At 43.2% G+C, this 27244-nt stretch overlaps 1 protein-coding gene across 2 annotated transcripts in view; it reads right to left on the bottom strand.

Moving 5' to 3' along the window:
• Window positions 1-15111, bottom strand: part of TBC1D8 (TBC1 domain family member 8) — a 112813-nt gene extending 97702 nt beyond the window's left edge. For both annotated transcript variants that reach the window (XM_041756921.1, XM_041756922.1), the window contains exon 1: window positions 14828-15111. In XM_041756921.1, coding sequence (XP_041612855.1) covers window positions 14828-14954 — 127 coding nt within the window. In that variant the 5' untranslated portion in view covers window positions 14955-15111. The remainder of the gene's footprint in view (window positions 1-14827) is intronic.
• Between the last annotated feature and the right edge of the window lie 12133 nt (window positions 15112-27244).

Below are 27244 nucleotides of genomic sequence, written 5' to 3'. Positions count from 1 at the left end.
AATTACTAGAATCGAATCACTCCAGATTAATTATCATAGTAGAGTAAGTTCCCTGAGGGGCAGACTTTGTTTTGTTCACTGCCTGGAAAAGAGCTAGGCACACAGTAAATACTGGCTGAGTCAATCTGTTTTCCTAGCTTTTCACTCTTTTGAAATTCAGCTGTTTACTGACCACAACCAAGGCCTAACCCAATACTGTAATATATACACGATATTAAAAGTTTGTTGTTGTTGTTTTCTAATTCATAAGAGACACAGAGGGAGAGAGGCAGATAGGTAGGCAGAGGGAAAAGCAGGCTCCCTGGGGGAGCCTGATGCAGGACTCGATCCCAGAACCCCAGAATCACGCCCTGAGTCCAAGGCAGATGCTTAACCTCTGAGCCACCCAGGAGGTGCTCTGATATTAAAAAGTCTCACGTGAAAGTCACTTACAGTTTGGGGCAGGTGGAGAATATGCAGATGCACCATCTGCCCTGCTGCACATGACACCTGGAACCATGAGAAACCCCAACTCTTTAAAAAGCAGATTACATGGGGCACCTGGGTGGCTCACTCAGTTGAGCATCTGACTTTTGATTTTGGCTCAGGTCATGATCTCAGTATCATGGGATCAAACTCTACCTTGGGCTCTGTGCTGAGCATGGGGCCTGCTTGAGGTTCTCTCCCTGATTCTCTCTGTCCCTCCCCACCCCCCCACCTCCCCAGCCCCACAACACCCACCCCTCATACTCTCTAAAGAAAAAAAAAAGGGGGGTTACAAAAATGGTCGTTTCAATGAGAAAAACAGAGGGTGCTTAGTTCAGACTCACAATAAGTTATTTTTTTCTTGCAGAAATTTCCTGAAGGTTTCTTTAACTTCTAGGTATAGTTTACATTTTGTTATTACCAGCTAAATATACCTCTATCAAAGTGGAGAGTGCTTCCAGGTTCACATTTACAGCTATTTATCTTTTTATTTGGAATTAACTTCAAGCTCATAGAAAAGTTTCAGGAATTAAAATAGGACAAAGAACATTCATATACCTTTTGCCATGAAACAGATTTGCCTATTGTTAACAGCGTACCCCGTTTGCTTTATTTTTCGCTCTCTCGATATGATAGCATATAATTATACACATACTTCTTTTTTCCTGAATCATTTGAAGGGAGACCTATTCCCATGAACAGGGGTATTCTCTTACACAACAACAGCATCGTTATCAACCTCACACGTGGTACTTTCATGTCCCATTCGTATTCTAGTTTTGTCACTGACCTGACCTTAGCATGTTGGTAGCAAGTTTCCCCTTATGGTTCAGGACTCATTCTAGGGTTGGGCGTCACTCTTGATCACGTCTCTAGCTTCCTTTAATCCTCAGCCTTTTTTGTCTTTTACTGCTGACACTCTGAAGACAAAGGTCCTCATCCCCTTTTTTGGTTTTTGACAGTTTTGATCAACTGAGTTATTCTTAGTTTATAATAAAAAAAACATGCTGGGATCCCTGGGTGGCGCAGCGATCCTGGAGACCCAGGATCGAATCCCACGTCGGGCTCCTGGTGCATGGAGCCTGCTTCTCCCTCTGCCTGTGTCTCTGCCTCTCTCTCTTTCTCTCTGTGACTATCATAAATAAATAAAATTAAAAAAAAAATGCTAAAAAAAAAACATGCTTACATCTGAAATATCTTTATTTAAATTCATAGATTTTTCCACACATTTTTAATCATTTGCTCTGTACTTAAAATGTACATCTCTTTGGAGCTGTGATGGGGAAATTGTCCAATTTATACAATTCTGATTCTAAATACAACTTTTCAGGAATGTATATGGCAATATAATACAAATAGCATATTAGAGCATATGTTCCCAAAGCTTCTGCAATTATGATCTCTTGTGGTGTGGGTATATCTGTCATTCAACTCTCTCTCTGAGATTCTCCCTCCTTCCCTCTCCCCATTTCTATCTTACCCTCCTTTACCCCCACGCCCTCCCTCCCACACACAGACTTCCTAATGATCCTTCTAGTATAAATGGATGCTCACCTATGGAAACTCTGGTCTTGAATCTTACCAAGATTTCAGGCACCATCAACATGTTTCTGGCTTTGCCTATAGTTAGGGTTTCTGCAAGTTTCAATTCAAAGAAAGCAAATAAGTGTACTATTCTATGGTTCTAACTTAACTTTTGAAAAGAAATACAGAATACTCAAATCCGGCTTTCCAGGTCATACAGGAAGTTAAAAATCACACAAGAAAAGCAGCTTTTACAGTGGGATACAAATCCTATTGAAGAGAATTTTCCAGTTCCAAAAGAGGCTCTCCAACTCTTGTTCTTCAAACCTAAAGGTTTTTATTTGGAAAATGAAGACAAGCAAAAGGCAAGGCAAAACAACACCCATTTAGCGCAAATCTTTTCACTGCAAGCATCAGAGCAGTAGACATCAGAACTCTATCTCCAGTGAATGAGACCATCAAACTCACCGAACAGCAATTCCCAAATTAATATGCCACAGTGTAGTATGATCACTCTTAGCTTCACTTGGCCACATAGCCGGCTCAAGTACTTTACTTCATCTAGCAAGTGGCGGTACAGTAGACACACATCTCATGTTTAACTTATCAAATTAAAAAAAATTAAAAATAAAATAAAATAAAATAACTTATCAAATTCAACAACATGCACTGGCCAGAACACAGAGGCAAAACAACTGCTCCTGTGGACCACCCATCAATCAAGGAGCATGGGGCGGGCGCCAGAGGCTCCTACCTCCCAGGAACTCCTAGTAACGTGAGCAGATTACAAGAGGACCCTGCTGATTTTAAGATTTTTTTAAATTTTTCAAGCAATTTTTGTCCTTTGTGTTGATTTTGGAACCTAATACCCATATTAGGAGGCAGCTCCATTTTATCAAGATTAAACAATATCCCCTTTGAAACCTTAGAGTCTAAACTCTCCTTTATTTCAAAAACATAAGGAAAACTAAAGGTTAAAACAAACACACACAGGAAGGTGCATGCACACACACACACGTAGTTTTACTAAAACCTAATCTCTCTAGCCAAATCCTTGGTATGATTGAATCCTTAATAGATGGAAGATGATGAGCTATACATTCCTAAAGCAATCTTAATGCCTTGCTTACATTTTACATTTATTTTTCATTATATAGCAATATAACATAAACTCAAAATCCAACTTTAGCTCACTCTGCTTCCGGGGTAGGTGCAATATCCAAATCTCTACCTGAGATTGAACAATGCTGTTTCTTCCTTTTAAAATTGTGTCTGTCGTGCAAATACTGCTACTCAAGTGAAAAAAATCCAGAGGTTCCTTCCAAATCTTCATCACTAGGCCAATCCCATTTTTTAATAAAGATTTCATTTATTTATTTGAGAGAGAGAAAGAGCACACGCACATGAAATGAAGGAAGGGGTAGAGGAAGAGAATTAGACTTCCCGCTGAGCAGATAGCCTGACACAGGGCTCGATCCCAGGATCCTGAGATAATGATCTGAGCCAAAGGCAGACACTTAACAGACTGTGTCACCCAGATGCCCCTAAGCCAATCCCATTTTAAGAATATTAATACATTTCCTTATTAAAACATCCCTGTAAGGGGCACCTGGGTGGCTCAGCAGTTGAGCATCTGCCTTTGGCTCAGGTCCTGATCCCAGAATTCTGGGATCGAGACCTCTCCCTCTGCCTATGTCTCTGCCTCTTTCTGTGTGTCTCTCATGAATAAATAAGATCTTTAAAAAAATTTTTTTAAATAAATAAATAAAACATCCCTATATCTCAAACACTGGGCTACAAATTTTTTTAAAACTCTATTGAATGGACTCAATAATTCACAATAGTCAAACTTCCCAATCTTTGTAATTTGCTGAAATTATATTTAATTGTTCTAGAAATAAATTCTATTGTTTGAATCCTGGTAACATTATTAATAACAAAAGACTATTTACATAGTCAATACCCCAGACAATATAGTTCAAGGGGTATCCCACACACAGGCACCTCAACATGGCACCAAATGCCAAGCAAGTAACAACCAATTTTTAAATCACCATCATTTCCTCAAAGAATTTCTTTTGGCTGGTGACACCACCACTGTCCAGTGCTGAGCCAACATCCCTGGGATCCATTTAAGTTAGGTCATCCTTTTGGTGGTCACTTACAGATGAGGCATTTTCTTAACCTTATTTCCAAACCAGAATTCCTTGGAAATTGTATCCTGACAATTCCAGTCCTTGCTCACCTGCATGCCTTACAGACTTTGCTGACCTATTTGAATCTTACCCATTGCCCACAACAAGGCCCAGTAGCCCCTCCCCAAGTCCATACCGCAGAAGCAGCTTTCAACAGACCCTCTACCATTTGCTGACAAATAATGTTTGTAATAACCACCAAAAAACAGCCAAATCCCACCCTGATAAAGCTGCCTTCACATGCACGCCTCCTTCTCCCCAACCCTTCCACTCCTATACCATGCCTACCTGCACCCAAACTGCTCTCAGTGAGGGTGCCAATGTCCCACCAGCCTTTCCCATACAACACTGCAGAGTCCATCCAGTTTCCCTCCCTGCTTCTTGAATACACTTTTCTCTTGACCTCTGGGAAATAACACCCTGCTCATTTCCTCCTATTCTCCTGACCACTCCCCCATCCCCTCTGTATTTTCCTCCCCTACAAGCCTTTCTAGACAGCTCACAAGCACATCAAACTGAACTTGCCCAGACACCTCCAAGAGGCCACAGAGCTCTTGCACATGCTGTTTCCGCTGCTCAGTCTCTTTCCTCCGTGTTTTACCCAGCTAACACCATCCTACACACCCTGCGGGTCTTAGCTGAGATCAGAGGTCCTCAGAGAACTGCTTCCTGACCTCTTAGGGGTATTCCAACCTCTGTTATTCCCTCTCACCACTCATGCGCCCCCTCCCCTGCACTTATCACCATTTATAATTCTGTATTTCATGGTCTAATAATCACCACCACTAGCTTTTTCCATCCCTCTAGATGATAAGCTTCATGAGAAACCTGGCATTGTTGAACAAAATGTGCTTTTGGCTTTTTCTTATATATTTTTTAAGATCTCATTATTTTTTTGAGAGAAATTGAGAAATGGGTGAGGGGAGAGGCAGAGAGGGAAAGGCTGACTCTGCTGAGCAGGGAACCTGATGTGGGGCTCGATCCAAGGATCCTGGAATCATGACCTGAGCTGAAGGCAGTTGCTTAACCAATTGGGCCACCCAGGCACCCCATTTCTCTTCTTTAAATACCAATAAGTAAATGGATTTTGCAAACATATCTAGAAAATATAACAGTTTGAAGTATAAAATCTTCCACTACCATAAAACTATAATAATTGTTTTGCAGGTTAAGAAACTGAGACCCCCAGAAGGAATGGGTTAGTCACAGAACCGTGTCTTTGGGGCTAGGTCAGAGATAAAAAACTTGTAACTCCAAACTGATTTCCTCTCTAGAGAAAAAAAAAATATATAGAATAGCTATCTTTTAATTTCAAATAAAAGTACCTGACAAGATTAGATACATTTCTGAAAATAGTTCCCAAGTCTCTGTGAAATTGACACACCCCACACATGCTAGACATTTTGAAGGCGAAATATAGTGTATGGAGAGGACAGATATCTGAGGCATGGGCAATCCAAGAGTAATCGTGGTCCATGAGGCAAGAATGTAACATCACTTCAATGCCTCTCCTTATCCCCATTACTCATACAGAGCTGGTAACCAGAAAAAATGCCAAGCTCTCCCAAATTTTAGATTCAGTCTACATTTTATCCAATTTCCATGTGCATGTAAAGAAACAGGTAATTCCACAAGGCTCGGTGAGAAACACAACAGCCCCTTTACCCCTCCCAACTCTCACTTCCCAGCTCCCCAAAGGCAACCACTTCCAATTCTTAACTGATTCTTTTTTGCATTTACCTCCACATCTCTGAAGAACACGTTTGCACTACTATTTCTTACATTTTTAGTTGAGACATTCACTGGCAGCTTTCAGAAGCAGAGTGTTTAGTTCCTTTTCATTGACCACCACCACCACCTTCTAGCACTCATACTTCACTTAGGCTTGGTTAGATCATGAGTCAATATTTACATTATTATAACTATGTGAACATTACTGAGAGCTGAGCTTTGTAGTAAAACTATGACATCTGCCCAACCTACATAACTTTTGGTTTTCCCTAGAGTTCACAACTGCCCCAGAATTCTTGGCTGATTTAGCTTTTTATGTATTAGTAAGTTACCCATGGGACACCTGGGTAGCTCAGTTGGTTAAGCATCCTACTCTTGATTTTTGGCTCAGGTCATGATCTCAGGGGCATGAGATAGAGCCCTGTTTCAGGCTCTGCACTGAGCATGGAACCTGCTTAAGATTCTCTCTCCCTCTCCCTTTGCCCCTTCCCCACCTTGCACGTGAATGCATTCTCTCTAAAGAAATAAAAATAATAATCTACCGTAATGTGCAGACCTTCCTTCAACATGTGCAAAGATGTTAGGTGCTTTATCAATCTCTCTTCTAGGAGCTGTCCTTGCGGTCTCTCACCCCGCTCCAATCTGGAACAAGAGATCTCTCAGCTATCATCTCAGGATTTCCCTTCAATCACCATCCTGGAGATTCCCTTTAAAGGACTTCTTTTTAGGGGCACCTGGGTGGCTCAGTCAGTTAAGTGGCTGCCTTTGGCTCCTGTCATGATCCCAGGATCAAGCCCCACTTTGGGCTCCCTGCTCAGAGGGGAGTCTGCTTCTCCCTCTCCTTCTCTCCCTCTGCTCCAAACCCCCGGCTTGGGCGCTCTCTCTCTCTCTCTCTCAAATAAATGAATAAAATCTTTTTTTTTTTTAAAGACTTATTTTTTAAAAACTGCCAACTCTTGGGGGGGAAAGATTGTGCACTTCACTGCATGAAAACCAAGAATGTTGGTTCTTCAAAAGACCCAAAATGAAAATAAAATGTTCAGTCACAGAGTGAGAAATGTTTTAATACTTCAAAAAGGATACAGAACACATAGATATATGTGCATGTACACACACACAGAGCTCCTAAATTAAGAAAAAGACATTTCCCCATGCCTTTGAGGTTGCAGAGCCATGTGATTTGCTTCAGCCAATATAAAGTGAATAGGGATCAGGCCTGGCTGGCTCAGTCAGTAGAGCATGTGACTCTTGATCTCAGGATGGTGAGTTTAAGCCCAACACTGGGTGTAGAGCTCACTTATAAAAAATAAAAGTAAATAAAGTAAATAGAAGGGATAGGTGTCACTTCCAGGCATGAGCTCTAAAAACCAGCATGAGACTCACCAAATTGCTTTTCCCTTTATCATGTAACCATGGAAGCATTAGGAAAGAGCCTTCCTCCTAATGGACCTCTCTGATTGCCTACATGAGGAGAGAACCCTGGGGACCCACACTGGATATATACCATGAGGGAGAAACAAACTAATGTGGGTCCACGGAGATGTTGGCGTGTTTGTTACAGCATAACCTACCCCATTTTGGCTGATACACGCAACAAGGTCACTGACAGGTATATTCTCTGAAGAAAGTTTCACACATATGAACATTATACAAGAATGTTCATAGAAGCAGTATTTGTAATACAACAACTAGAAACCCAAATTCAACTGACAAAAGAATGTGTAAATAATGGATTATTACCCATCAGCAAAAATGAATAAATGTGGCTACATACATCAGTATGGTTCAATGTTAGAGTAAATATATAGAGAGACAGACAGACAGAGACAGAGAGACAGAGAGAGAGAGAGACACAGCGAACTGGGATGTGGAAAAACAAGCTTCAGAAAAAAACAGTATTATTCCTTTTATATAAAGTTATAAAAGCACACAAAACTCAACAATGTATTTATTAGGGAGAGGAATGGAATCAGGAAAACACACAAGAGATCTCTTAAACATTGCAAATATTAATTTTTTAATAACAGGCAGTGGGTATTGTATTACTTATATATTATACACTCTTATGCACATGGAAGATTTTGTATTTTAAAACTTCAGGCAGGGACACCTGGGTGGCTCAGCGGTTGAGCATCTGCCTTTGGCTCAGGGAGTGATCCTGGAGTCCCAGGATCGAGTCCCGCATCAGGCTCCCTGCATGGAGCCTGCTTCTCCCTCTGCCTGTGTCTCTGCCTCTCTCTCTGTGTTTCTCATGAATAAATAAATAAAATCTTTTAATAAATAAATAAATAAAATAAAACTTCAGGCAAACTACAATCCTATTTATTTTTGAATGTCCATTCTATATCAGTAACTACTTGTTCAGAATAAAACCAACCACAGAATACAGTAGTACCCTTTCCTAAGGAGAGCTTCTTTGGGGCTATTTGGCTGTTGATTTTTCCTTCCTTTTTTTAAAGTAAAAAGCAGGAAGCAGAAAAATAAAATCTGGTGGAACAACAGACCCACCAAATGTTCAAGAATATTAATGACTCAACTTTGCAGAGCTGTGTCAGTTGGCTGGTGATGTACTAGGGAAATCATTCTGGGTCTGTATAGGATCATTTACATAAAGGTTACCAACGGGCAGTGCTAACAGCTGGGCTGGCGCAGCTGACAAACTACTGCTAGTCCTTACAGGCATGCAGGGTAGGCGTGAGAAATAGCAATGACACTCTATATTATTTATTCCTGTTTTTTTGCATAATTCCTGTTTCCAGGATGATACAAAACATCTCTCAGCCTCCAAGGCTCACACCTATCAATTTTACTTGGACATCCATGTATTTGCTAAGTATTTATTGAGTGCTCCAGCGACAGAAACTGTTCCAGGGCTAAGGACACAGTGGGGAGGGATACAGACCTGGGATCTCCAACCCGGAGCTCATGGTCTGGTTCCCTAGGAAGTGATAAAGCCATAAAAGGCCACATCATGGCAAACGGTGGTGAGTGCTACAAAGGAAAAGCAGGGGTGGGAGGGTGTAGAAGAGGTTCAGTCCAGTGCAACATCACCAGGCAGTGAAGCTCAGGCTATGATCCGAGGGGTGGGAGAGATCCACCTGACAAGCTGGAGAGTCTGTGCTTACAAGGAGAAAGAGCCCGAGAGGTGGTGCAGAATAGCTCATACAACACCCAAGCAACTGTTTAAATATGCTCAGGGCTGATTTCAATACAAATGATTAAAGTTTTTAAAATTAGGGAGGAAATCTGTTCTGAAAATATGATCAGATTTACTACTTATATTTAAAATAAATTCCTCTCTAACCAATGCTGCCAGAATATAAAATCAAGATCATAAAATCCTACCCCTTCACGGCTAATAAATGAATTCTTTAAAAGCTCCAAGCCTCTCAATCATTTTCAGCTCTTCCTAAAGAGTTCCAATTAGGCTGAAATGGCTAGCCTCCGCTACTGCACCACCCACACATTTGTACCTCACATTATTCCTCGAGGGACACAGTCTCTGCCTTGTTTGATTACCTAATTACAGTGCCCTTATTATGCTTTCATTAAATGCAACTGTTGGAAACCCCAAAGCTTTTATTAATGGCTTATGAGCCCTTAAAAATATATCTGTTATTTTACCTGTATATCTGTATTGGAAGATACCTTCCAATTTATGCTCCTAAAATCAAAGTACTCCCTTTAGTTGTGTTTCTTCCTTACTGTGTTTTTAGAAAACAAGACCAAAGCACGTAAGACTCTAGAGCCAATATTTGGGACGTTTACACAAAGCAAAGACTGCCTGGTTAAACCAAAGAGTTTTGCTTTTGGTGAAAATAAATCCAACAAATTCAGGGGCATCCAGCTGGCTCAGTCAGTAAGGTATGTGGCTCTTAATCTCAGGGTCGTGAGTTCAAGCCCTACAGTGGATGTGGAGCCACTTAAAATAAATCTTTAAAAAAATTTAAAATTTTAAAAAGCAGGCAAAAACCACTGACAAATTCAGGTACCTGAGCAAGACTACAGCCAATGTCTGATGGGCTAGTCAAGAAAGGCAGCATCCAAGCTGGACTTCACCAGTTTCCAACCTTTCAACAGAATCATTCTGAGCAAGGCTAGTGACCCCACATGAATCCCTGGTGTCAGTTCCATATCCCCCAGACATTGGGACACTGTTCCAAAGATAGTAGACAATTCACTCCGGGCACAGTCACTCACACTCAATGCCTGGAACACCAAGGCGAAGTTCCCTTTATTTACTAGGATTTAACAAAGGATTTCAAAGAAGCTCTGTAAGCAAATCCTGCTAGCACAAACTGCTATTTAAATATTTAACTTTCCAATTACACTCCTTAAATACTGCAGTTAATAGGGGCGCCTGTGTGGCTCAGTTGGTTAAGCATCTGACTTGGGCTCAGGTCATAATCTCAGGGTTTTGGGACTGAGTCCCGCATCTGGCTCCCCACTCAGTAGCAGAGCGTCTGCTTCTCCCTCTCCCTCTGCCCCTCCTCCCACCCACTCACTTGTATGCACCCTCAAATAAGCTCCTTAAACAAATAAATACATGTATACATACATAAGTGTGGAAAGAGGTTTCCTATATCCTTCGCTACAATGCAAACCTCTTTTATTCCAAGAAGCCCTTTTGTGAGTCAATTTTTTTAAGTGTTAAATTTCCTTTTTTTATGAACCTACCTATGAGGGGTAAGTCCAGCTAAGCCCCTCATCAAGTTTTAATTCTAAACCTTGTTTGACCTGGAACTCTTGTGCATTACTGGTAGGAATGTAAAATGGAACCGCCACAGTGGAAAACAGTTTGTCACCCTCTAAAGTAAGCTTCCTTCTTGTCCCTGTCTTGAAGCTGTTACACCTAAGGCTTAAAGAAACTAAATAAACTAGCACAAGGCCTCTCTGCCCAGATTTGTAACCAACAGACTTATCTTGACTCAAAGTCCCTATTTCTCACTACACTGTACTTCCTCCCGTGACCCTGTTAAGCTACTGAGGAATTTGTTAGCCCCTTACTATTATAAATCCAATGACAGGAACAGGGGCTGAAGGTAAACATTCGGAAAAGGAGAAAACATCGAGATTTTCTTCAAATTACAATTTCTTAACTGCCAACCTCTTTGGAAAAAGAAATACAAGATTATACAGGAACGCACGTGATAGAACACTGCAAAATAAGATCCTTCAGCGGGGCACATCTGAGTGGTGACATTCAGTCTTTAAAGCTACATTTGTGCTGCTCATTTTAGAGGACAGAAGTGGTGTAAAAAAGAAAAAAAAAAGTGGTGTGTTCAGTCTGCACCTCCCAAATGCTGACTTCTCCTGCTCAGTTCTCCCAGAACGGACTCGACTTTCATAATATTCCTATATCCCTGAAACTAATGTAACATGTATGTCAACTATATTTCAATAAAAAAGTGAATAATAATAATAAAAATATATTCCCCAGGGCTGGAGACTGTATCCAAGTGAATACTTGTATACCTTGACTTCCTCCCTTCCAGAGCAGCAAAATCACTCCTGTCCCAGGAGCCCTGGAAACATGTGAGAAGACTATTCAGCTATACCATGTTCTAACCGGAGGAAAAGATCCCTCCCTCCCACCACTGCCCCCAAGCCCTGGATTTCCTTCCCCAGACAGGTATGAGGGGGTGGTAACAGGCCACCTGAAAAGGTGGTGCCCTGATCCTTACCCCTGAAAGAAGGGAGCTACAAAAAAAATGGCAGAAAGAGGTCTGTTTCCCATCCCTCCCTCCAGCCTTCCACAGTGGTCCGACTGCCAGGGAAACAGGAAGCCCAGAAGAGAGAGGCGATGTTCCTGTCCTGTGTGATCAGCTCAGCCTCGGTCAGAAAAGCTGACCTCCGCTCTCACCCAACTTTTAAGAGAAAAGTAGAATCCACCATCTATGCATGTTATTTGTCCACACATTCATCTTACAAACATTTAATGAGCATATACTATGTGCCAGGCACCATCGCAGGTAAAATATCCACCCTAATAGAACAGACAATTCAGCATGGAGAAACAATGAACAAAATGAATAACTATTCTGTGTATTAGAGAAAGACCTATGGAGAAAATAAAGCTGGAGATGGAAATAAAAAAAACGTACGTGTGTGTGCGTGTATGAATTAATAGGAAGATTAATTATAATCCTCAATGAAACAAAACTTATTTCTGTGGGCAATTTTTAAACATGTCAGATTAAAAAAAAAAAATAAAAAAAAAAAATAAATAAACATGTCAGATTAAATGCCAATGGAGAATTCCTATGTTTAAGCTCCTATAATAACAAATTCAGCATCACAATAAAAAAAAACACTTCATTACCATTCCCCTACATTTTATTTCCAACCCCTTTTTTATTTCCAACCCCTCTTAACCATTTCTACTTGCTTCTCTCCAAAGAAGTCTAGAACCAGTCAGAATATGCATATTAGCCCTTATAAGTTTTAAATCTTTAAAATAAATTGCTAAAAATCTGCCAAATTATGATTCTACATATTCTGAAAACCACCACCACCATGAAGCTGCCCTCTGTGTCAGGCTTGACTTTACAACACTCATAATTGGTTGGGTGAGGATCAGCCCACTGGTGGATGTGGTAACTCTGGGTTGCTCAATCAGCACAGCTACGGTTAGTTGCTTCCCAGCTAAATGCCTGAAGGTAAAGTGTCCAGCAGCCAAGGAGATGTCACACTTTCACAATCAACAGGAGGTTCTGAGTACCCCGGAAATAAAGCAAAATGTCATGTGTCTTTTTGTGGGGTATTGGGGGGTTGATCAGACCACCTTTAATAAGAGCACTGTGGGGACGCCTGTGTGGCTCAGCAGTTAAGCGTCTGCCTTCAACTCAGGGCATGATCCCAGGGATAGAGTCCTGGGATAGAGTCCTGCATCCCTGCAGGGAGCCTGCTTCTCCCTCTGCCTCTGCCTCTCTCTCTGTGTGTCTCTCATGAATAAATAAATAAAATCTTTAAAAAAAGAAAATTGTGAATACTCACTGTAAGCCCAAACCAAAGTATATGCCAAGTAAGTACAAAGCCAAAGGTATGATAACATGAGACCTGCTTGATTTTGGAATGTAACAAGGAGGGGGAGTGTATCATCTTGAGTTCATTGCAAATAGACTCTAGAAAAAGAAGTGAGGCTCTCCGGAAGGGACGCTGACTTCAATCTCTATCAGGCACCATATCTGAGGCTTTGCCTAGCTTGTCTGGACCCGTTTCCCTTGCTAAAAGGTGAATACCCTAAGTCTTTCCAAGGCAGCCACAAAAACACCCCACACTGTCAACTGTGCACTGAATTAAGTGATAAAAACACCTGCTGGGTAGATGTTTCATATGTTCCCTGTTTCACAAACCTTCAAACCCTGTCCTCATCCTCTACTAAAGGAGACAGGCCAGGTACTGTACTTAACATACCAAAAATTAAGATACACTGCCCTCAAAAGACTGGGAGGACAAACCCCTCCCCTGGCCTCTTAGCCTCTGACGGGCCTCACAGGGCACCACCAAACTTGATTTCCCAAGAGCTCTGGCATTAAGTGCCACCAAGCTGCTCAGGGACACACCAAGGCCTCAATGGCCTCCTGCCTCCTACACTAACTCCCTCTCTCACAGCTTAAAAGCAGCTCCCAGGGCAGGCCTACCTGCTGCCCAACCAGTCCCCACTACTCACCATCATCACTGGTCACCTCACCACCCCCGTTCATCCAGATTCCTCGACTACCCCATCACTCTTCCATCCAGAACGCCACCAGGTCATACCCACTCCTTGAGACTGAGTAAAATCCATCCTCTCATGGAATCCAACTGTCAGCTTTCTCACCTTCCAAGTCTAAAGTACAGGAAAGGTAATTCCCCTTGCAGTGAGTTGTTTCAGGACCTACTGATCACATCTCTCCACTAGACTTTACTCCAGGAGGACCCGCCCCTCCCCCCCCCCCAAGAATAAGCCAACACTGGAGTCACCAACAGTGAGCCTAGGCACCCAAGTTCAGTGTCTTGACCTCTCTCTCCAGCCTTGGTCTCATACTTCACTCTCAATAGAAGGAGGGATGTGATGGAAAAAAAAAAAAAAAAAAAAGATCTAAGGTCTCTTTTAACTCAAATTCTAAAATTTGGAAATTCCTTATAGATTCCCTAGACACAAATGAAAAAGGCTAATTAACTGTTCCTCCATTGACCCATTTAAACAGGTGGCCCAGCTATGGAAGCTGGCCTCAATTTTTCCAAATGCTTGATCTTCGCAGATAGTAACTTTTAGAAAAAAAAAGAAAAGCTTTGTTTTTCATGAATTTTACAAGCCTGAGTCTTTTTCCTTCTATCATCGCTTGGAAGAAACACGTGGGGCAGGGGGGGTAACTGACCTGCTCGATTTTGCTACTAAGATCCTAAGCTTGGCATTGGCACTGCCTCGGTTTCTCCTCCGGGGGGGCAGACGGTGCCCGGCCCGCCCTGCCCTCTCACCCCGCGGGCCCTGCAGGCCCCGGCCGGGACGCCACCTGGAGCCTCGGGCGCGTCCAGATGGCCGAGTCGGGGCGGCCCGGGCGCACCCCGCTGTCACCTGGCCCCGCACCACGGCCTGCGCTCCTCCCGGGCGGCCCCTGCGGTCCCCTTCTCCTTGGATTCCTGAGCCACGCCGGCCTCCACGCGGTCGCTGGGCCAGGCGGCGAAGGCACCTGCCTCGCCCGCAAAAACGCACGAGCCCGCAAGTCCCTTTTGCCACGACCTCGACGGGGGCTTGCAAGAGAAACCCCGGAGAAAGCAAAACAAGCCCGAGGCAGGGCCGTCCCGGCCGCGCGTCTCCCACGACATCGCCACCTGCGAGGCGCCCCGGGCTGGGGGCCGCGGGCCCGGCGGGGAGCGAGGTCCGGGGCCCGGCCCGCGGCGCCCGCCCGCGCCGGCGCGCCCCTTACCCGTGAGGCGGCCGCCCCCCTCGCCGTGCCCGCGGCGCCGCTGCAGGATGAAGTAGCAGCTGCTCTTCTGAGTCACCCAGAGCTTCAGGGCGTTCTTCAGCAGCACCTCCTCGGGCTTGAGCCACATCGCAGCGGCCCGACCGCGCCCGCGGGCCCCGGCTCACATCGCCCCGGCCGCCTGCCGCGCCGGGCCGAGCCCGCCCGGGAGGAAGCGGCGGCGGCGCGGACCGCAGCCAGCCGGCGTCCTGCGCTCGGGGAGTCCGGGGAGCGCGGCCGGCGCAGCTCGCCGCTCGCAGCCCGCGCAGCCGCGCAGGCCCCGCCCCCGCGCAGGCCCCGCCCCCGCGCCCGCCCTGGCCCCGCCCCCGGGCCCGCCCCCGCGGCTCCGGCTCCCGCTCCGGCTCCGGCTCCGGCTCCCGCTCCGGCTCCGGCTCCCGCGGCGCCGCCTGGGCTTCCGAGTCCCGGCCGCTCCGGCGCACAGTTCCGGAGTGGAGGGAGGAAGTCCCATCCCTGCTGCCAGGTCCCCCTCCTCCCTCCGCCGCGCTTGCGGGGAGCGCCCCGACTCTTCTGCTCCCTCCGCCCGTCCTGGGAGGCAGCTCGGGACCGCGGGGCTCGCCTCCCCGCCCCTCACTCCGAGAGGAGGAGGAGCGAGGGAAAAGGACATCTTGTTCTCACAGCTGCAGGTTGCCCAACCGAGGGCATTTATTTGTCTTTTGGGGGGAGCAGAGTGCACGCCAGAAAACCCAGGTGTGTTTGGAATAACGTATCATTTGGCCTAACAAGGAACGTTTTTGCAGATAGCCAAAAAATAGCATTAAACATTAAAATCGATTATTTTCCGATTTTTAAGAATGCTTGGCCCACGCCTTTGATGCTCTCACGAGGGATCCGACGGAGCTGCTGGAGAGGACCCTGAAGTGAAGCACCAGCGCAAACTCAGGCTGGACGCCCTCCCGGGTGCATTAAGGGCCGCCTGCGGGTCCCACCGCAATGAAACCAGTCGCGTTTGTCCTAGGAGAATTAAAAGACTGGGAGATACAGAATAGGTGATACCAAAGAGGAGCTCTAGGGAATGTGGAGACAGGATCTTAAAAATGAGTATTTGCTCAAAGCTGTTGTAGAAACAGACACATGGCAGCTGACCTTAAGCAGGCTGGTGGCCCTCCTAGTAGTGGCCTCAGAGAGGCAGTTAACTCCAACACCCCTAGCAAAACTCCCATCAAAATGGCCTTCAGGTTTTGACAAAGGGGTCCCTGAGAAAATGGGACTTAATTAGGACAGAATTGAAAAGTACAAGTAAATCCCCCGCAGAACACGTGGGGACTGAGTGATACTTCTCCCTGGAAGCCAAGGAATCCATTTGCAGAGGATCAGAAGGGGCCAGGTCAGAAGCCTGCGACCTGACCAGGTGGGCTAAGAGCCATGGCAAGAACACTGAGCCCACCCGGAGGGCAAGGGCATCTGTGGTCAAGAACTGGAAGACCACCACTGACAAATATCCTCTGAGTAAAACTGAGGAAGGAAGTCAACTATAATCAGGGAAACTTGGGTGCACTGGAGCATATAGAGCGGCCAGGGATGGCAAGAAAATACTCCTTCAAGAAACAGCCACTGGGACCTCTCTCTGGGACACTGGGACCTCTCTCTCTCTGGGACAGGCTGCCAGGCCCTGGAATTGCAGAGAAGAATGGAAGATGGGCCCTGCCCCGATGAACTCACAGGTAGGCAAATATGCACAAAGCATAGTGGGAATGGTGGTGGAGACAGTGGGGATGCACAGAATGAAGTGTCAGTTCCTCAGCAAAGGGGACTGAGAAAGCTTCACAGAACAGTTACCTGCCTGGGGCTTGGGAAATAAATATGTGTTTGCCACCACACATAGATGACAAGTCTTGTAAATGGATCAGTACATATGACATTGTGGTTTAGGGCATGGGGGATGCAGCCTGCAGAAGTCAGCCTCCTGGGCACAGAGCAAGGCAAAGAAGGTTGGAGAGGAGATCTGGAGGGGTGGAGAGGGGATCTGGAGGGGCCAATGGAGAGTATCTCACATGGTGGTAACAACATTCTACTCTTGCTCATCTCTGGATATGTTCATCACTTTTTTTCTTTTTCTTTTTTTTTGTATTATGGTTTAAATTGCGTCCACCAAAATTCTTAGGTCAAAATCCTAATTCCCGGTACCTCGGAATGTGACTTTATTTGGAAACAGAATAATTGCTGATGTAATTAGGAAGTCACAGTAAGGTTATAAGGGAGGGACCCAATGCAATATGACTGGTATCCTTATAAAAGGGAAATTTGGACACAGACATGCACGCAGAACACCATGTGAATTTTGGAGTTGTGCTTGCTGCCACAAGCCAAGGAACTACCAGACGTGGAGCAGATCCTTCCCTAATACCCTCAGGAGGAATTAACCCTACCAATACCTGGATCTCAGGTTTCTAGCCTCTAGAACTGTGAGACAAGTTCTGTTGTGTGGTTTGTTTGTTTTTTTTTTTAAGATTTTATTTATTTGAGAGAAAGAGAGAGAAATCACCAGAAGGTGGGAGCGCAGAGGGAGAAGCTGAGAAACAGGCTCCCCGCTGAGCAGGGAGCCGGATGCTGAGCTCCATCCTGAGACCCTGGGATCATGACCTAGGCCAAAGGCAGATGCTTAACCAACTGAGAACCACCCAGGTGCCCCCAATTTCTGTTGTTTTAAATCACATGGTTTGTGGTACTTTGTTATGGCAGTTCCGGCAAACAAATACAGCTGGCTCCCTACACCTGTCTACACCTGTTCAGTAGCAAGTCTCTTGAACCAATCTGAGTTGGATTCTGTTTCTTGCCAGGACCCTGAACTGGTGCCTGGAGTGGCCCCAGGAAAAGTTCCTCAGTATGGACTCCTGCCTGGATTACTCACCCATTTGTGCATGCTTAGGGAGCAAAAGAAATGTAGTAATCTGTGGCACGCAGAGGCAGCAAGATACTCAAATCAGCACTGCCTGTAGTACGAGGGGCAGATGGAGGACAAGGGTTTGGGGGCTTTGCTGCTGTTGCACTTGATTGCTATAGCAACAGCGATAACTAAAGAGATTGCAGAGCCAGATGACTGTTTCTGACTGCCTTAGAGAGTTTGTTTGTTTATTTGTTTTAAGATAAGCATGAAGCATTAAATTCCCATTTCAAAGTATAGATGTGGTGAAATCAAAAGAATCCGCTATCCAGTGTAGCCATAGGGCAGACACGGGTCATGTTCAGATCTCAAAAACAGTAGTTTGGGTTACAGAATTATTGGAAAGGCTAAATGCTCTACCTTGGCAAGTTCTCTTGCTACAGTTAGTGATAAGGAAGTAGGGCCATAGACTTGTGATGGGAATATTTGGATGGATGCAGATGAAATGATAATTTTATGCTGCAGTGGAGGTGTTAGCTAATGCTACAGTGGCAATCATATTACAATATAAATGTATCAGATCAATTCAGTAGTCCTCTCTTTCCCTCTGTTTCAGTTACCTGCTGTCAACTGCTGTCCGGAAACAGATGATCTTCCTCTGATCTATCAACAGAAGGTCAATGTCATTCACCTTACTTCATCTCATCCATGAGCATTTTTTTTTTAAGATTTTATTTACTTATTTGAGAGAAAGAGAGAGAATGCCCAACACATGAGGGGAGGAGGGGCAGCGGGAGAAGGAAAAGCAGGCTGAGTGGAGAAGCCTATCAAGAGTCTTGTTCTCAGGACCCTGAGACCATGACCTGAACCGAAGTCGGATGCTTAACTGACTGAGCCACCGGGTGCTCCTCATCACATGAGCATTTTATCATCTCATATCATCACCAGAGGAAAAAGGGTGAGTACAGTATAAAAAGATTTTGAGAGACCACATTATTTATATAACTTTTATTGTAGTATATTGTTATAATTGTTCTATTCATTTTTGGTTATTGTACTTAATCTCTTACTATGCTAAATCTATAAATTGAACTTTGTAATAGGAAAAACATGATGTACTATTATAGATTCACTGCTGTCCATGGTTTCAGGCATCCACTTGGGGACTTGGAACATATCCCCTACAGATAAAGGGAGACTACCATATGTTGTACACCTTCAATTTACACAAAGTTATATGTCAATTGTATCTCAATTTTTTAAAAAAGATTTTATTTATTTATTCATGAGAAACACAGAGAGGAGAGAGAGAGAGAGAGAGAGAGAGAGGCAGAGACAGGCAGAGGGAGAAGCAGGCTCCATGCAGGGAGCCTGACATGGGACTTGATCCTGGATCTCCAGGATCACGCCCTGGGCCGAAGGCGGTGCTAAACTACTGAGCCACCCGGGCTGCCCCTGTATCTCAATTTTTAAAAAAGAAAGTTAGAGGCAGAAACTTGAAAAAAATAGAATAACAGAATTAGAATAGAAATTGATAAAATTATCCCCAAACTTATCAAAAAAGTTATTATAACAAATGTGTAACAGAGAAAGCAGATAAATCTAAAAGTTAGATACTGAAAAATTAATACAGTCTCAGGACGCCTGGGTGGCTCAACAGTTGACTGTCTGTCTTTAGCTCAGGGAATGATCTCAGGGTCCAGGATCGAGTACCACATTGGGCTCCCCACTGCCTATGTCTCTGTGTCTCTCATGAATAAATAAATAAAATCTTTAAAAAAAATTAATACAGTCTATAGAAAAATTGATCAATAGAAAGGAAAACAGGGAAGATTCAAAATAGAGCTTTATAAATGCAAAAAAAATAGACATCACTGCAGATTCTAGAGTTACTGAACAAAAAGTACTACTATATCATTAATGATAATTTAGGAGTGCCTGGGTGGCTCAGTCAGTTAAGCATCTGCCTTCAGCTTAGGTTATGATCCTGGGGTCCTAACATGGAGCCCTACATCAGGCTCCCTGCTCAGCAGAGTCTGCTTCTCCCTCTCCCTCTGTCTCTTTCCCTGCTTGTGCTCTCTATCTCTCTCTCTCTCTTAAATAAATAAATGAAATAGTTAATAATAATTTTAAAAGCTGAGTTTCCAAATCCCAAGCCTCCCTTGCCAACAGAAGCAACATTTCCCTATGTGAGAAAATTAGCATTCACTAACATGAAGAGCTTTCAAGACTTCACCTGAGGCGTTTGTCTCCTATGTAAATGCCTATTCTCCTCAAAACCTGCCCACATGGCACCTCACTGGCTCCAGGCCCATAACAAGAGTAAACTCCCAGCGTAGCCCAGAATGATGATTACAAGGTCTGCTGCAGTGAGAGTAGAAATAGATTTCTACAGCAAGGCAGTTGGAATATCTTGCCAATACGTATTGAAAGAAAGCTGACAGTCATATATGGACATGGATTCTAAAGAGTTAAACCAAGGATAAGATATAAGGTTGGATTCAGCAAAATTTATGAATAAATATGCACTCACTCAAGACTCCTGATGTAATGTGTCATAAACAGCATCTGTGGGTGGCTCTAAGGTTTGATTCCTTAGTTTATTGAAGCCTGGATTCAACAATGGCCTATAATAAATGAGGTTGAGATGCCAAAATTTCCCTAGCATATTACAGACTGAGAAAAGAGTCTGTAGATTCAGGAGATAGGAATGTTTGAGTAGATATATTATGTGCAACCTACTCAGCTACCACCCGATAAACACACACTGTGCTTCTTCATCAAGACATTAAGAGATGTAGGGAATTTTTCTTCTATTAATGGCAGTTAAAAACCACTATCCTGCTGAAAACAATCATAGAAGCTGGACAAAGTATAAAAACAAATCTTTCTTTCCTTTTTTTTTTTAAAGATTTTTATTTATTTATTCATGAGAGACACAGGCAGAGAGAGAAGCAGGCTCCTTGCAGGGAGTCCGATGTGGGACTGGATTCCAGGACTCCAGGATCATGCCCTGGGCTGAAGGCAGGCGCTCAACCACTGAGCCACCCAGGTGTCCCAACAAATCTGTTTCAATTCATGAAAGCACTACTATGGAATCAAGGTCATGTATCTGGGGAGGTAAAACTGACATATAATCAAGTCCTTTCCTTCAAAGTATGTGCTGATCCCCAAATTACAGCTAGGATATTAAGAAACCAAGCACATCTTCTGAACGTTTCTAGGTCCAAGGAGACAAAATTGAAGTCGGGATCCCCAAAGTGTTATATCCCCAGAATAGAGAGGAACCAGAAGAAGACAAGACTCCACAAAGACTAGACCTGCTCAGCCCACAAGCATCTCAATGCCTAATTAAGATTAATTTATTTATGTCAGAGAGAGAGAAAATGTGAGTGGAGGGAAGGGCAGAGGGAGAGACAGAAAGTCAGCCCAAGCTGACTCCCTAATGAGTGTAGAGCCCAACACAGGGCTTGATCCCAGGACTCCAAGATCATGACCTGAGCTGAAATCAAGAGTCAGTTGCTCAACCTACTGAACCACCCAGGCTCCTAGTGCCTAATTAAAATTAAGATCTCCCCCAACCATAATTACCTTTCAGGAGCAAAAGTATATCCTCCCAACAGATGGTAACACCATCCACAGCCTCAACTTTTTCTATGATCTTTCATATACCATAATCAGCACCAATATATTACCAGACATAATAGGAAACAAGACCACAAGACTAAAAATCAAAATGAAAAAGGAATAAAATCTATTATAACAAAGTAGCCAGACATTGGAGTTGCCAGATACAGAGTAGGATTATAGGGATCCCTGGGTGGCGCAGCGGTTTAGCGCCTGTCTTTGGCCCAGGGCGCAATCCTGGAGACCTGGGATTGAATCCCACGTTGGGCTCCCGGTGCATGGAGCCTGCTTCTCCCTCTGCCTATGTCTCTGCCTCTCTCTCTCTCTCTCTCTCACTGTGTGCCTATTGTAAATAATAAAATTTTAAAAATTTAAAAAAGGATTATATATAAATTATAAGTTCAAGAATTGAGATAAAAATAGAATTTCAGCAGAAAGCTAGAAAATATATATATATTTTAAGATATCAAATGGAGGGCAGCCTGGGTGGCTCAGCAGTTTAGCGCCACCTTCAGCCCAAGGCGCGATCTTGGAGACCCAGGATTGAGTCCCACATCAGGCTCCCTGCATGGAACCTGCTTCTCCCTCTGCCTGTGTCTCTGTCTGTCTCTCTCTGTGTGTGTCTCTCATGAATAAATAAAATCTTAAAAAAAAAGATATCAAATGGAAATCTTAGCATTGAAAAAGCACAATACTTGAAATTAAGCATTCCATAGGTGAGTATAAAAGTAGACTACACAAAGTTAGAGCATTAGTGAACTGAAAGATTAATCGAAAGAAAATAGCCAGATATTTCCCCCAAGAAGATAGGCAAATGGCCAATAAGCACATGAAAAAACACTCAACATCATTAGCCATCAGGGAAACGCACTTCAAAACTACAATGAAGGGACCCCTGGGTGGCTCAGTGGTTGGGCATCTGCCTTCAACTCAGGGCGTAATCCCTGTCTGGGGATCAAGTCCTACATTGGGCTCCCTGTGAGGACCCTGCTTCTCCCTCTGTCTATGTCTCTGCCTCTCTCTCTCTGTGTCTCTTGAATAAATAAATAAATAAAATCTTAAAAGAAAAAAGACTACAATGAAATACCACATTGAACTCACTAGGATGGCTGTAATTAAAAGACAAAAACAGAATAATAAGCATTGGTGAAATCTGAACTGTCAGACATTGCTGGTAAGAATTTAAATGGTGTAGTTGCTTTGGAAAACAGTTCTCAAAAAGTTAAACATAAAATTACCATATGACCCAGCAATTCTGTTCTTAGGTATGTACCCAAGAGAATTGAAAATCTAAATTCAAATAAAAAAAAACTTAACATGAATGTTTTGAGCAGTAATTATTCATAATAGTTAAAAAGTGGAAACAACCTAAATGTCCATCATCTGATCATTGGGTAAACAAAATGTATATCCATACAATGGAATATTATTCAGCCATAAAAAAGAATAAAGTAATGGCACATGCTACAGTACAACATGGTTGAATCTTGAAAGTCACTATGCTAAATGAAAGAACCTACTCACAAAGAGCCATATATTGTATGATCCATTTATATGAAATGTCCAGAATAAGCAAATCTATAGAGATGGAAAATAGACTAGTGGTTGCCATGGGTTGAGGGGAGAGGGGAGTAGGAGAAATGAAAAGTAACTGCTTAATGGATATGAGGTTTCCTTTGCAGTGACAAAAATGTTTTGGAAAATAGGATGTTTGCACAACATCGTGAATATACTGAAATCCACAAGATTGTACACTTTGAAAGGTACAGTGGGTAGCAATGGAAATGATTCTTGTCCAAAGCAACGCAAGTAAACTTTGGTCAATAGGGATGCCCCCCATCAAATATTAATCCATTTTGTATCTATTAGCAAATTCACTTCAACATTCCTGACAAACATCTATTTCTGTACCTATTTATCTGTTCTTCACATTCTCCTTTGAACTAGTCTTAACATCTTACTGGTACCATCATTAATCATGGAGTTGAATAAAATTGTTACTCCATGTTCATTTTGTGTCTACAATGAGAGTCATGCTTTTAACTTTTTGAAAATTATACTTTAGTGGTAAGAAGAGGGACATGACTGGCAGGATGCTGAAATTATTTCATCGTAGCAGAAAGATGGAGAATGGAAAGAGAAGTTAACCTTCAAAGATACTTTTGCTCCCCTACAGAGAATCCAAATATCCTGCTAATTATACCCTCCTGGCCCCCAAAAAAGATGCTACTTCGTCTAAAACCCTTGGCAAAGTCCACCTGGAGAAATAGGCCTGATCTCCAGGACATGTCTCTCCTCTGAGAACATCCAAACCCCAGTGACCACTTCCTCCTCACCCTGACTATCTGAGAGAAAACGTAAGGACACAGACACAGAAGCATGCCCTGCCTTGGAATGGTAACCATTCAGAGATGAAAGTACATCTTCATTTAAAACTTGAGTAACAATATTTGCCTATGGGTTAGGGTTAGGTTAGAGTTTGGGTTAGGTTAGGCTCAAGGTTAGATTTATGGTTAGGGGGCAGCCTTGGTGGCTCAGTGGTTTAGTGCTGCCTTCAACCCAGGGCCTGATCCTGGAGACCCGGGATCAAGTCCCAGGTCAGGCTCCCTGCATGGAGCCTGCTTCTCCCTCTGCCTGTGTCTCTGCCTCTCAGTCTCTCTCTCTCTCTCTCTCTCTCATTCTCTCTCGAATAAATAAATAAAATCTTAAAAAAAAAAAAAAAAGATTTATGGTTAGGGTTAGGGACTTAGCTGTTAGGTAAGACTTAGCTGTTAGGTAGGACTTAGCTGTTAGGCCAGAGTAGACATGGGTTTAATAAGAAACACCAAGAGTCTTTTTTTTAGTAGAAGCGTGAAACTGCTTTTATGAGTCTGTCCTTGTCAGCAGTTCCCCTCTTTGGGTAGTACTGATCCAGGACCCTGCCTCTGTATTCACAGGCCTGACTCTTATGTCCCATCCACATCTGTACAGTTTGTCAATGTTAGCCTTTTCTGGCATCGTATCTTACCCCTTGAGCTTTTTCTCACACATACAAAGGTGGAATAATTAAAAAGGAGAAGAAAATGGGAAAGAAAACTGAATATTCTCAGACTTACACTTGAAGCCAGAAAGAAATCCTAATGTAACCCATTTGATTTCTGTTCACCATTAATGCTCTCCAATTCGTAGTAGAATCAGCATTTGTGTTTTCTGTGTCTATTCATTTCCAGTTAGTTTCTAAATGTAATAATTTTCATTTTTGCATTGACTTCATTTCTTTAATCCTTGAAACAATATGTCTTTTTGAAATTATTGATTTCCTTTTGAGCCCTACTTTCATATTCTGCTAGTCAGCTTTACTTTTGGCTCACATTTCCAGCTTTGTAACTTCTCCTAGTCATGACTTTGTGTTTCCTCTTATAATATATGAGGAATAATATGACTGCTGTGAGGGCAACCCTGTGACCTAGGGCATAGATTCTTGATCTATTAATGATAGTGATATTATTCCTCATATATTATAAAAGCAGAGGCCACTGGACCAATTTTTCACTTCTAAACCCACAAATGGGGACAGCAAGTCACAAATAGCTGACTTATCCATATTGAACCACTACTGAAAGCAGACCTTAGTCAATTTGGTTATACATAACTAGTAAGTTCTTTTTGGTAAATGTCACTGGTTTGAGATAAGGGAGAATGTTAGATCTCCCCCCAATCCTCATCTTAAGAAAGGTAATTTGTTAAAATGGAAGCAAATCACAGACCAAATTTCAGGGTACATTCAAGCATGTATTAAAGATTCATTAGAAGGGCACCTGGGTGGCCCAGTGGCCGAGCATCTGCCTTCCATTCAGGTTGTGATCCCCGGGGTCCTGGGATTGAGTCCTGCATTAGGCTCCCAGCAGGGAACCTGCTTCTCCCTCTGCCTGTGTCTCTGCCTCTCTCTGTGTGTCTCTCATGAATAAATAAATAAAATCTTTTTAAAAAAATAAAATAAACATTTATTAGAAAGAGAGCCCAGGGCTCCTGGGTGGCTCGATCAGTTAAGCATCTGAGTCTTGATTTTGGCTCAGGTCATGATCTCAGGGTCATGAGATTGAGCCCCACACTGGGTTCTACAGTTGGTGTGGAACCTGCTTAACATTCTCTCTCCCTCTCCCTCTGCCACCCCCTACACATACTCCCTCTCTCTAAAAAGATAAAAGAGGGATGCCTGGGTGGCTCAGCAGTTGAGCATCTTCCTTTGGCCCAGGATGTGATCCCAGAGACCTGCATTGAGCTCCCCGCCCAGTGGCCTGCTTCTCTCTCTGCCTATGTCTCTGCCTCTGTCTCTGTGTCTCTCATGAGTAAATAAATAAAAATCTTTAGAAAAAGAGAAAGTGAGAGTGAGAGAGAGAGAGAGCCCAATATAGTCCTATACCCTGTTTTATAAGCTCTTGAAATCATAGATCTCTAACTACACCTGGCATTAAATGTTAACTCAAGACAAAATCACAGTCATACCCCAGAAGTAATTTCCTCATTGGCATCAGGTAACCAGAATTCTCTGAGTCAAAAGTTGGACATAGGAATGTTTAGTTCAAGCCTTACATACCCTTCTAGGGGGTGAGAGGTGAAGGGCTCACTACATTTTAGCCAACTCACCTTCTCAAACAAAATAAATTGCACCAATAAAATCATTTTTCTAACAACCATTGGGCTGATTAGCAATTTTTCTACTTGCTGATTGGAGAGAAAGATAGCTGGAGTGTGGGCATTTGATTATATGCTCCCTAACTGCCCCTAGAGTATGTATTCACATTTAGAATTAGAGTGCCTGGGGAAGCCTGGGTGGCTCAGGGTGTTTAGCGCCTCCTTCGCCTCCTCAGGGTGTTTAGCGCCCAGAGTGTGATCCTGGAGACCCGAGATCGAGTCCCACGTCAGGCTCCCTGCATGGAGCCTGCTTCTCTGTCTGCCTTTGTCTCTGCCTCTCTCTCTGTTTCTCATGAATAAATAAATAAAATCTTAAAAAAGAATTAGAGTGCCTGATGCTGTCTCCAAAGTTTTTAGATTAAAACTGACTAGTACCCACATACATGTCACTTTATAACCCATATTAAAGTGTATTAAAGTAAATTCCTGCCAGTACACAACTGCCATCTGTCTTCCAGAACTCATAAGAATCTATGGCTCAGTGGCTTAGTTAGAATACAGTCTATATAAGCTCCCTCTTCAGGGATTTGTACAGCAGGAGGGTCTGTGGTACTCCCTTTTGTAAAGACAGTGCACAGATCCTTCTGTAATCTAGGGCAGTTCATCTAACCTCTGCTTGCAATTTTTCCCATGTCTGTACTTATATAAAGAACATTAACATGTTTGGCAAAAGCCCAACAAAATACAGTTAGTGTTCAGCTCTTTAGAAATCCCCTTCCCAGGGACTGTGCAGGCTCAAACAGATCAGGCTCTTCTCCCTGGAGAAACAATGCACAAGAATGAGGCCTAAAGAGACAGGAGAACTAGGGAGGAAAAATAAATCTTGAAGGGTTTTTTTTCTTAGTTCTTTTGTGATCTCAAAAAAAGTTATAACCTGAGAAATTGTATCAAATGGCAGTGCTTATGAGTCTGTACATGTGCCAAGGAAAATTACGCAATTAGGAAATGTACAAATGAGCCATGCCCTGTTCCAAATTCTTTCTCTATTTTACAACCAGTTTGTTTCATTTCTTTATAAGATAGAGTACCTATACTAATGACCTCCACAAAATAGGTGGTCCTTTATTTTACATCATGATAATATTAAATCAAGGGACAAAACTTTGAAACACTCTCTAATTAGTACTGAAAGATTGCCGATCTGTAGCTGATCTAGAATATGAATTCTATTTCAATAATAAGCTTTTTTTAAAAGACTTTATTTATTCATGAGAGACACACAGAGAGAGGCAGAGACA

This window comes from Vulpes lagopus, chromosome 5 (assembly GCF_018345385.1).
Source record: "Vulpes lagopus strain Blue_001 chromosome 5, ASM1834538v1, whole genome shotgun sequence".
Lineage (NCBI taxonomy): Eukaryota > Metazoa > Chordata > Mammalia > Carnivora > Canidae > Vulpes > Vulpes lagopus.
This window is presented reverse-complemented; position numbering and strand designations above follow the sequence as displayed.